Source organism: Sminthopsis crassicaudata, chromosome 4 (assembly GCF_048593235.1).
Source record: "Sminthopsis crassicaudata isolate SCR6 chromosome 4, ASM4859323v1, whole genome shotgun sequence".
In the NCBI taxonomy this organism is placed as follows: Eukaryota; Metazoa; Chordata; class Mammalia; order Dasyuromorphia; family Dasyuridae; genus Sminthopsis; species Sminthopsis crassicaudata.
Window position 1 is genome coordinate 389,042,250 of NC_133620.1, and position 15,616 is coordinate 389,057,865.

Genomic DNA, 15,616 nt, shown 5'->3' on the forward strand with positions numbered 1-15,616 from the left:
TTTCAGATTAATTATGAAAAAAAATGAGAATAGTTTAAATGTTAACTATTTAATGACTACATCTACAGGAGTTTTCATGGGATTTTAAGTAATTGATTTGACTCAAAAGGTTGAAATATTTCTTATTTCAAAATGTTATATGATTCAACTTAAATGTACTATAGTTCTCTGTTATTGGTCATATATTACACAATAATTTCAGTGAGAGGTAATGAGAAACTCAAATAAAAACTAAGATATTATGAAAGTATAAATTAAAACTGATTGCATATATGAGTGAGAGTGAGGAGTTGATAATGGCAAGGTTACAATCCTTTGAGAGAAAAATGCTGAAATAGTTAAGTTTGTTGGAAGGAAGGGTTAGATAACAAATTCTATTTTATATAGCTCAAATATGAGATGCCTTCAGCTTATACAATTTAAAATGTCCACTAAGCAGCCAGTGGTACAAAAATGAAGCTTAAGAGAGAGGGGACTTAGCATTTATATCATTCTATGAGTTATCTCGAGTAGAAATGATAATTAAACTTATAGGAAGTATTGAGATCACCTAATGACATTTTATATATACAAGTGAGGAGAGCCCAAGAGAGTCTTGAAAAACACCCATAAATGTTTCAGTTGTTTCAGTCACATCCAACTCTTGGTGACCCCTTTTGGGCTTTTCTTGGCAAACATACCGAAGTAATTTGCCATTTCCTTCTCCATCCTATGTGGAACTGAAGCAAACAGGATGAAGTGACTTGCCCAGGTTTACATAGCTAAGAAGTGTCCAAAGCCTGCTCTGAACTTGTGAAGATGAGTCTCTTTGATTCCAAGCCCAGTAGTCTGTCCACTGTACCACCTAGCTGCCAATGATAGGAGTGAGGATCCAATAAAAAATATAGAGAAAGAGTAGTCACAGAACCTGAAGAAAGTAATGTCACAAAAACCAAGAGAAGGAAATTCCTGAGAGGAGAGGATAGACAGCAATGTTGAATGCTGCGGAGAGATCTGCTAGGGTAAGAGCTGAAAAAACCCCATTACACTTAGCATTTAAGAAATTTTTATTAACTTAGGATATGATAGCTTTAATTGAGTAATAATCATGGAATCCAAATAGCAAAAAGATTAGAAGAAAGTGAGAGGAGAGAAATTTATACAAGTATGTATAACATTTTACTTGGACAGATATCATTCTTTTCTCTTAAGGGAAAAAAAAAACTATAAAAGAAGGGGCTGAAGGTATACTGGATTGACAAAATTTCTGAGAGAATGGTGAAATTATCGGAATCTAAACAAAAAAATACCTAAGAATCACTCCAAAGAATAGTTGGTTTCACAAAAGTATTACTCTATAATTAAGGGCAGAAAAGGAAGGAAAAAAATAACCAATATGAATTTTCATAAAGATTTCATAAAGACTAGGGAGCAATTGGGTGGACAAAAAAAGTGACTTTGACTATATCTCCCATGTTTGTCCCACAGGCTGCAGTCACAGATCAGGAAAGGAAGAAAATGAAACGCAAAGGAGACAGATATTCTATGCAGACCTCTCTTATTGTAGCAGCCCTAAAGAGATTGCTGCCTATTGGATTGAATATTTGTGCACCTGGAGACCAAGAACTAATTGCTCTAGCCAAAAATCGATTTAGTATGGTAGGGGCATGTGCTTTTCTAGCTGTTATTAACAAGTTATCCAATCTTTCCAGGCTATTTATTCACTTTTCTCTTTGTCAAACCTCTATATTTATGTCTCACCAAAATTGAAAATTCATTAAATATCCACTTTTTCTATGATAGAGAAATATAAGGTTAATTAAATGTGTTTTTTTCTTAATGATAACTTCTTTTAGATAGTTTGGTGTCCATTTAAAACTATGCTCTTTGGTGCTGACGTGATTTACCTTTTTTTATTTTGTCATAAATACTAACTCCTTGTAATATTTCAAGATCAAGCCAACAGATAGAGAGATGGAAGGTATTTCAGAGGTCATCTATGTTAACTTCTCACTTTACAGAAGAAAACAAAAGCCCAAAAAAGATTAGGGGGCTTTTCCTGAGTCACATGTAATAAATAAGAGACTGAGCGAGGATTCAATTCTTAATCATTTACTGCCAAATTCAGTGCTCTTTCCAGTATACCCAGATGGCTTCCCATTCTCTCAAATTTTAGTTACAGGTAGTATTAAAAATCCAACATTATTTATCACAAGAGATGATCTAATAAAGATTTATTACTGGTACAGATTTATAAGGGGTGATTCCACATATGAAAAGCAAAGTACTAAATCATGTAATAATTGATTTTCAAGTTTTGAGGTATTTGCTCCAATATATAATTCTTGCTGCTTTTATTCCTACTTTCTCCTCTTCCTGGTGATGAAAAAGATGAAGAAAAAAGCTTTTGACAATATGAAGACAATGATAATAGCAAATTTTTATATAATGTTTCAGGGTTTACAAGGTATTTTTTCTCACAACAGCATCAGAGCTAAGTAGTGTGAGTATTCTTATCCTTCTTTTGCAGATAAAGAACAAGTCACATAGGTTAAGAAATTGGCTGGGGTCAACTGAACAGTTGGCAAAATTAGGACAAGGATTAGTGTGCCTAGGACTTATAATTCCCCATTTCATGTTCTTTCTACTGTATTATGTGTCCTTTCAATAAATATTCACTGACATTGAAGGGAATATTTCATTCGTTGACTCCAACTTCTATTCACAACACAAGAATGTTATATATTTCTATATCATTTCTATGTAAATTTGAATATGGTACTGAAAAGCCAGTATAGCCCATAGGAAGAGTAGAGGGACACCATTGTGACAATCATCTTGGTAATGTTTACAATCTCCATAAACTTGAAACTATTTTTTTTTGTTTTAGCTATAATAAGGATTACATATATATAATGAGGCTAATGTTCTTTTGTGCAACTAAGAAAAATCATGAAAATCATAATTTAGTGTAAAATCAGCTTTTCTAGTCAATTTGTAGGGGGAATAAGCTAGAAAGTGAATTGTTGCCACTTTTCTTGATATACATAAAAAAATGATCCTTTAGATATCAGAACACTTAATCCAACAACAACAATAAAAAAAAATTTTTTCTTGCTTCAAGTTGCTAAACTGTATAGAATTATCTTTTAAAAAAATACCCAAGTCTTAGGGTTTTGTGTGTTATTGTGGGGTTTTTATTTTTTTTGGACCCTATAAATAGAACAACTATATGTGCATTATGCTTATTTTAAAAAAATATCTTGTAGTGAAGTAGTCTCTGGCTCATTGTAAGTTTTCTCTCTGATGTTCATTTTTTGACAGAAAGACACAGAAGATGAAGTACGTGATATTATTCGTAGTAATCTTCATCTCCAGGGAAAGGTAAGACAGGACATTTTCCAATGTACATTCAGTGTATTTCAAACTTTTTTTTTTGTTGTTGTTCAGAAGGATGCTATCACAGATATTAGTGCAGTAATATAGTGTAGTAAAATATTTTGGCCAGTCATTTTTTTTCTACATTATAAAACCCCTTTTTTTTTAAGAATACCAGAAAAATCTTGTTTTATGGAAATTCTGTACCCCTCATCAATAAGTAAAATTTAATTTATAATCTGAAACTTTTTTCAGATTTTTTGCAATGATGAATTCTAGTATAAATAGGTGAATGTGAATACAATTAGTTCTTTTTTTCTATTTCTTAGTTGAAAAAAATTAGTGATATGACATTCTTCAGAATAGAAAATAAAAAATAATTATTTATATTTTTGTTTCTTTATATGTCAGTGCATCTTAGAAATTAGTCACCTTTTTATATCTGAGTGCTATCTGTTGTGCTAAATATTACATAAAGATAATACTCTATAAAGAATAGAAGTAGAAAAGTAAAGATAATTCACTAACTATACCTTAAGTATCAGAATGAAATGGAATAAATATTTCAATAAATATTTGTTCATATCAGAGAAATTTATTATTACATTTATAAATAACATTAATATGGTACTTGCTGTGTACCAGGTACTAGGCTGAAGGCTTTCTCATAATTATCTTATTTGATCCTCACAACACTGAAAAATACATTCTATCATTATTCCCATTTTAGTGATGAGGAAACTGAAGCACAGCTAGGAAGTATCTGAGAATGTATTTGAACTGGTCTTTCTGAGTCTCAGCACAGCTCTCTATTGTGCCATCTGCTTACCTTTTTTGTTCAGTCTTAGTTAATAAGCAGAATGGATTTGATAGGTGATTTACTTTGTTTTACATGCTGCTCAATTGAGATTGAGATATATGATATTTAGTATCGGACTGTATTAGAAGAAACAGCAGCTTGAGATCCTTAAGTATCTTGAATGACTGAGAATGTTAGTTATCATGCCTTATGTCTGCCCTGTTAGGAGGAAATTGGGGAAATAATGAAGGAAATAATTATGCAAGTAATCATGCAGTTTTCAGTAAAGAATAATTGCATTTTAAAAATGTTTATTTTAGACTTTTAACTTAGTTTTTGCATATCCTTCCATGCATAAAGTGTATTTTTCCCTCAAAATGAAGTTCTTTTTGACATTTCAATTTCTTTGTCATGACAGTAGTTATTTAATTTAAAGTCTTATCCATGCACTCAAATCCTTTTTTAAAATTGTTTTTACTTATTGAATTTCCAGTTTACTCCTTTGGGCTGTATTCTCTCTTTGACCATTAAGAGATTTAAATTGATCACTGCTTCATTGACTTAGAATAATGATTCTCTAAAAATGTCTTTACTTTATATTTGGCTCTTATTCAGGAAACAGCTAAGATTTAATATATCTACCATTTAATGTTATTAGAGTAAACAAACAAATTTGATAATATAAGCAATGCTTGGGTGTGCTTTGTAAGAAAAATCAAATTCTCTGTATGATATAGCTATGACTGACACTTTGTAATAATGTCCTTAATATGCTATGACACAGTTCTCTTTCAAGAATGGGAAATCCTGCTTGTATCTTAGTTTGGAACATATTATAATTTTTAAAGGAAAATATATGAGAAGTTTTGAAACTTTTGAAATAATCTATTTTAAATTAGACAAAAAAAGAAAGAAAATTTAATGTTGGTTAATGACTTCATACTTGTTAAAACATTAAAATGAACCAAATTTCAAACATATGTATTACACCATTGACATTTTACATTCTGACAGTTGGAAAAAGAGTAAGAAAAAGAGAAACATTTTGTAACAAGACCACAAGTACTGCGAATGCTACGAACATGGTTAGGGATAAGCTGCCCCTTGTTTCAGGCTAAGTTTTAATCTTAAGGTCAAAACCTTCAGATATGCAACTTTGGACAAGTTTACTGATATTCATTAATTATTGTTCCTACTTATATAATATACAAAGCTTATAAAGCACTTTCTAAGCAATAATTTGGTGAAGTATCTTGTATAGTGTATCTCTTCTTACAAATGAGAAAACTGACACTCAGAAAGGTAATTTATTTGCCCATAGTCATATAGCTAGTTGAACTGGAATGTAAGCCCAGATTTCCTGATTCTAATTACAACTGAATTTTGTAATTCAATCATTACAACTGAAAGGAAGGCTGCCTCCAGAGATCCCAAGAAAACCCCAACAAGAGATTACATTTTAAGAGAGAATGTTACATTTTAGAGAGAATATAAGATAGTAGGGTGATAATAAAATCACTTATATATTAAGCACTTGTGTAATTAACTCTTCAGGATGGTACCTTCAACAAATTATGCAATGTGAGATAGTGGACAGAGCACTGGACATTGCCAGGTTCTTTAATTTACTACCTAAGTTTGTGATCACAGGCTTTATCATATAATCACATATAATCATGTGATTACTGAGTTCCTCTCAGTCTATGTTATCTTTTCTGTAACTGATGATAAGAATATCTGAGGTACTGGTTTTACAAGTTTTTGTGAGACTCCCAAAATAATAGTATATTAAGGTACTTTATAAACTGTATAAATCGGCAATTATTAGTTTATATTTAGAAGCTTCATGCACAGTATAGCTAAAAGTCAATAATTTTCCATGTGCTTCTGAACAATAAGAAATATTCTTAAGAAATTTGGAGTACAAAGTTCTTAACATCCTATTATTTGTTTTTAATTCAACTACTGAAAATTTAAAATTGCTATATCATTGCTATTCTAATTTTACTTTAAAAGTCTCAATTTTACATACCCACAGATATATTTCTTATTTTTTACTGTGTAATCAACTTCCTACTGTAACATGTTTGACCAAAAGTCACTTTCTTGTGGAACTAGTTAATAAAAACGTAATATAAAAGAAAATGTTCAACAGTTATATTAAAAAGACTTGGATTTTAATCCTTATTATGATTTTTACTACTTAAGTGATTTTTCTGGCTTGGATTTTAATTCTTATGATTCTTGCTACTTAAGTGATTTTTCTGGATTTTCTAGGCCTCCATTTCTTCTTTTGTATAATGCTTTAGAAGTGGACAATAATGATCTAGTTCAATCTCTTCCAACTCAAAACTTATGTTTATGTAGCATTAACTATAGTATATTTATATAGAGACCTATCAATAATGTTCTATTCTTCAGGAAAACAATGGACATTCCTACTTTTTGTTTTTAAACCCAAGCATGCTTAGCATTTCCATATGGAGAAGGAATTCTTCATAGTTACTGTCAAAATAAAAAAATAAATGTTTTCCTAAAAAATTAATCATGTATATGTATATATGTACATATATTCTTCTTTTTTTTTTCTGTTTTACTTATATGTGAAATGGAGAGGTGTAAGCTAAGATGATAGACTGGAACTAGTAAAAAGTGACCAGGCCAGAAGAATGAGTTGATGACAAATTGAAAAAAAAGATTTTCAACTTCGGGTCCCAGGAATCTGTGTTTGACCCTATGTCATTTAACAGTTTATAATTGGCTTGGATAAAAGCATAAATAACATGCTTATAAGATTTAAGGAAATAGTGAACCCAGATAACATAATTGTAATGTAAAGAGATTTTGTAGTACCATTTTTTTTTATTTTAGATACTAGTGAGAAGACTATCTTTAATTTGAAATAGATGAGGAGGCAGGCACCATTGATTCCTGTGGAAAATCAAAACACTCAAATATCAAGCATTCATATTCATTTATTTTATTCAGAACCATTTAATTTTTTAACCATTGTGTTATGGACATTGTGATTTCTTTTATTCTAAACTCCAACTTTCTAAATTAAAAAAAAAAGTTTCACTAATGAATTATGTATTCACAAGGACATATTCAGAAATAAGACTTCCTTAAGTAAAAAAAAAAAAAAAATTGATTCTATAGAGCTTTCTGGTTGTGTTGAAAAACTATTGAATAGGTAACTAGGTTGTTAAGTTAGCCTAATATTAGTAGCATTTCTGTTCTAAAGTTCATGCTTTTTCTAAAAACAAAACTAAAACATAGTAAAACTATAGTACTGGATAATAAGTTGTAGAATTAGAAGGAGGATCTGTAATTTTGTCCATGTAAGGAGTTTGAGTGACTTTAGGTCTTTTTACATTTGTTTGGAAACACTGCAGAAAATTGGCTAGTGACTTTTCCCCTGAGACAATTGGGGTTAAGTGACTTGCCCAGGGTCACATAGCTAGAAGGTATTAAGTGTCTGAGACCATATTTGAACTCAGGTCCTCCTGACTTCAGGGCTGGTATGCTATCCACTGCGCCACCTAGCTGCCCTGGCCAGTAACTTTTTAAAAAAATAATTAGGCTACAATATGGCAGGCATCTCAAAGTGATTTGTTGACTTAATGACAAATGGCTTTGTTTAGGTTGCTAAAAACAAGTCTTTGACCACTATATTACATATTCTAATGGTAGATTTTTCTGTCTCTTAAAGTCTCTTGAAGGTTCACTGCCCAAATGCTATACCATTATCAGCATCAGTAAAGCTTTATACACATAAAAAAAATACGTTTTTTCTTCTCAAAATTTATGGAAAAAAGGGCAGCCTTAGATACAGCAGTACCTGGAAAATGCATTCTATAATTCTAAATTGTTAAGTAAGGTTCTCCTAGGAATTTAGCAGTTTTAAAGGCTCCTGGAAGTCTTCCACTTATGCATTTGTAATGATGTGTACATATTTTTCTCTTCTTTCTGTAGTTAGAGGACCCAGCTATTAGATGGCAGATGGCACTTTACAAAGACTTACCGAACAGAACTGAAGAAACCTCAGACCCTGAGAAGACAGTCGAAAGAGTACTGGACATAGCAAATGTGCTTTTTCACCTTGAACAGGTTGGATATTCTCTTGACTCTGGAACAATAAGTTAATTACAAAGTAGAAACTTGTTTTAAAAAGATGACTTGCTGTATGTACATTTTTATGAATTAATATGCCATTCTACATGTATATGATATTTAGAGAATACCAATGAATAAGATGTTTTGATGGTTTGCAGAATATGTGTAATTTTAAAATTTATTTTATATTGAAACTGTAATTATTCTTTGTAAATTCAGAAGAAATTATGATTTTGTCAATGTGAGTATTTTTTTCACTGACACAAATTGTGATTTATTCATATTTTCACATAAATTCTCCATAGGAGAAATGCCAAATGTCCATTCTTTTTTGTTTTGATTTTGAGGGGGTTTTGTTGTTTTTTTCCCCCAAGGTAATACTATAATATTTGTTACCAATCTGTTGTCCCTATTTTGTGTGGTATAACTATCCTAATTCACATTCTAGTTGTAAAAACCATTAATTATACTCTTTATGCCGTTTTTATGCAACATTTATTCTAGGCAAAGCACCTGTCTTTTCCCACTGAATAAAATCTTTCCATTATCCTTTGGGTTATTTGTAATTTCAGTTCTCCTAAGACTGTTGTATTATGGTTTTCATAATCACAAAACATCACTTACTGAATATTGGTTTTAAAGGGGACATCCTTAATAGTAAGCAAAAAAATCACTGTTTCCTAAATGTACTATAGCCTAATTTTGTTCTGCTAAAATGTGGGTACAGCACCAAACATGGCACTAACACTACACTTTTGTGATTACATTTTTAGTATGCAATTGGTGGTGATATTCAGTGAATTATTAAATGAAGTTCTCTATAGTTTCATTTCTCATTAACTTATATGTCATTTTTAACTATGTATTAGTGATACTTTCTAGGAAAACCTTTAACACTGAAAGTCATATTTTTCTATCAAATGATTTCTTAAAGTAAATAAAGTATATAAACTAAAAGTATATGTTCTATACACATTCCAATCACATGTTAACATAAATATTGTACTTAAGAAAATTACCACAAAATAGCACTTAATTCCTTCTGATATTTTGGAACCTGACTTAAACTTTTGCCTAATGTACATTTGTAATTTTTGTTTTTTAAGTTTTTGCAAGAGAAATTTTATATAGAAGCTTAGAATAGTGATGAGAACATTCAGGATGCTTAAAAATATACTTGTATGTCCCAATTGCTAATCAAGTCTTTTGCCTTTTCTGAATCTTAGTCTCTTCACCTGCAAAATGAGGGAGCTAAGATAATATATCTTCTAATAGGCCACCTAGGTCTAAATGTATCAACTCATGATTATAATTATATACACGATTATTTTGGCAGGGCTTACTATTAGTCCTCCATTAGAGGTGCCCTTTTCCTTCAAACTCTTGACTCAATTAAAATAGAAGCACATTCAAATAGATGTGAAAAATCCATATTTTTATGTTTTGTTTGAATCTCTAGAATATATTATTCAAATAATGACTCAATAGTTAAATCAAATTTAGATACCTGTTTTCACACTCAGTAAAAATAATTTTAAAAACTTAAAATGTTATCTGAAACTTTAAATACCACTTTTTCTCTAATATGACTAAGTTTAATTATAATTTTTCTTCTATCAGGACACCATGATTTTTATAATTACAGGTTGACTTTTTATAATACACAAAGGATCAAAAATTTATTCTACATTCACTTGATCCCAACTAGATTGTGTCCTACCTCATTTTAATTCCATGATTAAGTTCCTTGAAAAAAATATCTACAATCAGTGCCTCCACTTCCTTTCATCTCACTCTTTGCAGCTCCCTGACTGGTGACTTCATCATTCAACTGAAACTTCTCTCTCCAAAGATACCAATGAATGATTTCTTAATTGCAAATCTAATGGCCTTCTCTCAGTCCTTATCTTTTATGACTGCTCTTTAGTCTTTGATTTCATCATTCACTCTCTTCTTGATACTTTCTTTTCTCCAGGTTTTATGACACTCCTCTCTTCTGATTCTCCTCCTATCCATTTGGCTTATCCTTTTCAGTCTTCTTTGCTGGTTCTTCATCTAGGTCATTCCTTTTAACTCCAGTAGTCCCTCAAGTCCCTGTCCTGGGTGACCTTTCATTATTCATTGTGCTTGGTGAGTTTCATCAACTTAGAAAGATTTAGCTATCATCTCTGCAGAAAATTGTCAGATGTATTTGTCCAACACTAAACTTTTGCCAGACTTCTAGTCTGGTGTTTATCTTTTAAACTCAACATGTTCAAAATGGAAACATTTTCTTCCCCCCAAACTTGGAACTGACTCCCTTTTCTTTTCTTTCTCCTGCTTCTCTGTTTTCTTTCAAATCTCAGTTCATTTCCTACCTTCTTCAAGAAGCCTTTCAGAATGCTCTTTAATCTTAGTGCCTTCCTCTGGAGATTCTCTTCAATTTACCATGTATAAAACTTGTTGACATGTTATCTTCCTCATTAGATCGTGAAATCCTTAAGATAAGGGATTTTTTTTGTGTCTTTCTTTGTGTCTGGCACATAGTAAGTGCTTAATAAATACTTGTTGCTTTGTCAACTTGGCTTCTACCTGACGTAACCATTTTTATTTTTTCCAGAAACCTACAAATATGGGCCGGCGCTATTTCAGTATGGGAAGTATAGTGCTGAATTGAATAATGATTACTAATTAATTTAGAGCCATATTGAAATTTTTCTGCTTTATCTAATTATTTTAATAAATTTATTTTTCTCTTATGGCAGCAAAACACCATTAACTAAACATCAGCTTGCTGTTTTTTCTATTGTAATTTAAAAGTTTTATTGTCACTTGTGTATATGTGTTTAAAACTTTAACATAATGGTAGAAATTTTAACATTTTTGCTAAACTAATAGAGTTTGATTTGTTTCTGGGCCTCTGACCTAGAATACTTACCGTGTTCTGTTCTTTGCTGTTCTGAGTGCTAGCTTTTCAATGAAAAAAAAGATTATTTTATTTACACCCATCATTGTTTTCTAACTTATTATGAGAGATTATTGAGAAATGTTTCAACTTTGTGATGGATATGCTCTCAATGTTTTTAAAGATGGATTCTTCAAAGAGAAAAAAGTTAATGTGCAAAAATTTTATTTTTAAGTCTACTGGAAGACATCAAAGGAGGAGGAGTCAATATAATTTTTATATGGACTAATTTTAGATACTGGTGTTGATTAAAGATGACAGCTTTTAAAATATACAACACTGAAGAAAAAAATAATATGTTTATTCAGATAAAGTCTATCCAAAAGCTATCTGATGTATCAATTATTTAATTGTTCATTATTAGTATTAATTAATTACTTTTAGACACTTATTTATCTAAAACCAAGATTATATGCTTTCTTGAGCTTCATTTTTCAATTTTCAATACGATTCTTAATTTTTTAAAGATGAATTAATGTGGGAATTGGATGCTTATTGTATGATTTAATTATATTCCAGGTAGAACATCCACAACGATCTAAAAAGGCTGTATGGCACAAATTGCTTTCTAAACAGAGGAAACGAGCAGTAGTGGCCTGTTTCCGGATGGCTCCATTATATAATCTCCCAAGGTAAAACAATTCAGCAGGAGAAATCATTTTACTCCCTAATGAATGCCAGTAGATTTCTACCATGTAACAAAAAAATAAAATAAAAATAGATTGGAGTAAGAGGATACAGATTGGAAAGAATTTTTTGGTGCTTTGTTTTTCCACTATTGTACATTTACATTGAGTTGTGATTTATAATGTAGGACACTGTTGTTGGTGCAGAGAACTAGAGCAAAGAGTTAAGATAGCAGAATAGAGAAGTACTCAGCCAATCTCTCCCAATATTCCTTTCCAAATAATTTTCAAATTATGCTTCAGATTGAATTTTGGAATGTCAGAGCAATAAAAGATCAAAGTAAGGTATTCTTCTAGCCTAAGACAACTTAGAAGGTCAGAAAGATACAAGCAAAGTCTCAAAGAAAAAGATTTCAATTGGACATAAGTCCAACAAAAATTCTGGAAGAGCTAAAAAATTACTTTCACCAAAAAAAAAAATAGTAGAAGAAAAATGAAATGAAAGCAAAGGAATAAAATTATGAATAACAATTAGCATATAGATAAAAATGTACAAAAATACTGAATAAAAAAACAAGGCATATTGTTCTCTATTAAAGAACAGAGTTTTATAATTGGAAAAAAAAGAGGTGCACAAATTGCCAAAGAATATAATTCTTTAAAAAAGCACAGAATGGGCCTAATGGGAAAAGAGGTATAAAATCTCACTGAAGAAAATTAGAATTTGGCAAGTAAAAGCTTTTGACTCTGTTAGACATTAAGAAACAATAAAAGAAAGTCAAAAGTCTGAAAAAATAGAAGAAAGTAAGAAAGATTTAATTGAAAAAAAAACTGACATATAAAAATATAGGGAAGATAATTTAAGAATTATTGATTTACCTGAAAGGCATGATCAAAAAAAGAGCATAGTTATTATATTTTAATAAATTATCAAAGAAAATTCCTCTGATATTATGGGAGCAGAGGATAAAATTGAAAGAGTTCAACAACTGAAAAAGATCCCATAATGAAAATTCCCAGGTATATTATGACCAAATTCTAGAGCTCCCAGATCAAAAAAATAATACTTCAGAAAGCAGCAAGTAAGAAACTATTCATAAACCATGGAGCTTCTCTCAGAATCACAAAAGATTTGAGAGCTGCCATGTTAAAAGAGAGGAGTACCTAAAACATAATATTCCAGAAGTTTAAAAATCTGGGATTAAAACTAAGAATAACTACCCAGAAAAATTGAGCATAATTCTTCAAGAAATAAAATAGATATTTAATCAAATTGAGGATTCTTTAGCAGTCTTGATGAAAAGACCAGAGGTGAATAGAAAATCTGATTTTCAAATATAAGACTGAAGAGATGTATAAGAAGAGAAAAATAAATAATAAAAAACCTAATAAGGGTAAACTGTGCATCTTTTTATATGGGAAAATAATACATAAACTTTTAAGAACTTTATCATTATTTGGGCAATTAGAAGTATTCTACACAGAATGACAACGTGAGAGTGAATTATTTTGGATTGATGTAAAAAAATACAATATCAATAGATGCAAAAAAATCTTTGAAAGAAAACAATATTCATGCCTATTAAAAACACTGAAAAGCATAGGAATTAATGGAACTTTTCTCAAAATGATAAGTAACATTTATCTAAAAGCAAGAGGAAGAATTGTCTGAAATTGGAATAAATTTTAAGACTTTACAGTAAGAATTGGAGTGAAACAAGGATGTCCATTATCATCACTGTTATTAAATATTGTATTAGAAATGCTAGCTTTCTTAATAAGGTAAGAAAAAACCCTCAAGGAATAAAAATAGAAAATAAGAAGACAGTCTTTGCAGAAATGATGATATACTTAAAAAACTTTAGAGAATCAACTAAAATTAGTTGAAACAATAAACAACTTCAGCAAAGTTGCATGATATAAAATGAATCCACAGAAGTCATTTACCAAGAAATTCAACATGAAGAGAAACAGAAAGTCCACTTAAAATAACTGCAGATAATAAAAAATACTTGAAAATCTACCTGCCAACACAAACCCAGGCATTATATAAACAAAGTTATAAACCACAAAGAGTTTTGAGAAGCTAAGATTCAAATTAAGGACTTATTAAAAAGGATTCATATTCAGAGATAGCACCTAAGCTGTGTTTTGAAGGATAAAATGGATTCTGAGTGAAAAGTGTCAAATGAATACATTTCCAGCCATAGTTGATAGCTTATGGTATGTTAAGATGTGATGTCATGTATGAGGAATAGCTAGAAGACTACTTTGAGTGGAATGGAATGTGTGAAAGGTAACAATGTGAAGTAAGTCTCGAATGCCAAGAAAGAGGAAAAGAAATAAGGGAATGGTTTAGTGTTTATGTTTGTCCAGAAGTTGATGGGAAGCAGAAAGAAGGAAAGTTCACATTTGTTGTAAAAAGTATCTCACAATCCAAAGACATATGTTTACCATTTATTCCTCAGCAAACAAAAGTAAAAAGCAGAAAATTTTGGAGACCCAATTTCCTACCTTACCTTAGGACTAAACTAGGTTAGACATTCATCTGTTTATTTATTCATTTATTCATTCATTTATTTAATTATTTTTGCTGAGGCATTTGGAGTTAATGACTTGCCATGGTCATATAGATAGGAAGTGTTAAGTCTGAGGTCAATTTTGAACTCAGGGCCTCGTGACTTCAGGGCTGGTGCTTTATCTACTGTACCACCTAGCTGCCCCTAGACATTTATTTTCAATCAAACACAATACAGATATTCAGTCACAATTGATATTTGATTTCCCCATAGATATTTACACCTCTTTTATATTCTTGCTATGCATCATTTTTTAGTATTATTATTTGTATATGTGCTATACTGGATGCAAACCCAGTCTTCTACACATATTAAATTATAAGTATTTTGAGTCATTTATTCTTTGTATCTTCCTCACTGTTTTGTACAGTATTTTGAATATATTGTACATAATAATTATTTCTTGAAAAAGTTGGAGAGACAGAGTTACCACTTAATATTAGGAAAAATTAATTCTTAATGGTAACAAAATACAGTATTAAATACTATACGGTGCAATGGATGTTTTATTTTCACTTAATTTATTTGAAATTTTTTCTCTTTTTAGGCATCGAGCTGTCAATCTCTTTCTTCAAGGTTATGAAAAGTCTTGGATTGAAACAGAAGAACATTACTTTGAGGATAAACTGATAGAAGATTTAGCAGTATGTGTTTATTGGGGTGATTCCATTTCCAAAGGTTCAAGAAGAGGAATTTATTGTCAACAGTTGTCATAATATTGAAGGAAAAAATTTTGGAAACTTGTTGTTCTTTGAAACCTTTTCTATTTGGGGAAAATTATTCTTCATTTTTTTAGAGGGAAAAATGCATCCATTTAATATCAACACATTTGGACATTTTTGCACTCAATGCAAAATTAAAACTTCTGTCTTCAAATAAAGGTATTTGTGGAGTTGGAAATTTAGTCTTGATAAAACAGAATAAGAGATTGATTCAATAAATGAATCAAATTAAGTAGGTCCTACAAGTTCTAGTAAAATATAAGGATTGATATAGCTGTGAGCAAAAATATAACACAAAGTTGAATACTTTCCATAATTGATAAAGTTTAGCCACACTGTGATTAAAGAGGAATATAAAGACAAAAGGGTTTTTTTTTTTATTTTTGTTCTTTTATTTTTCAAAAGTTATTTCCATGGATGTAACAGACTATCTTTTATCATATTCAATACTGGCATTTCAGGTTTTGAGTTTA

The 15,616-nt window shown here is 30.5% G+C and overlaps 1 protein-coding gene across 2 annotated transcripts in view; it reads left to right on the forward strand.

Annotated features, from left to right (window-relative positions):
- RYR2 (ryanodine receptor 2) overlaps positions 1-15,616 on the forward strand; it is a 699,155-nt gene that overhangs the window by 546,325 nt on the left and 137,214 nt on the right. For both annotated transcript variants that reach the window (XM_074262493.1, XM_074262494.1), the window contains 5 exons: positions 1,468-1,638; positions 3,304-3,363; positions 8,132-8,266; positions 11,736-11,848; positions 14,969-15,065. In XM_074262493.1, the coding sequence (XP_074118594.1) occupies positions 1,468-1,638; positions 3,304-3,363; positions 8,132-8,266; positions 11,736-11,848; positions 14,969-15,065 (576 nt within the window). The remainder of the gene's footprint in view (positions 1-1,467; positions 1,639-3,303; positions 3,364-8,131; positions 8,267-11,735; positions 11,849-14,968; positions 15,066-15,616) is intronic.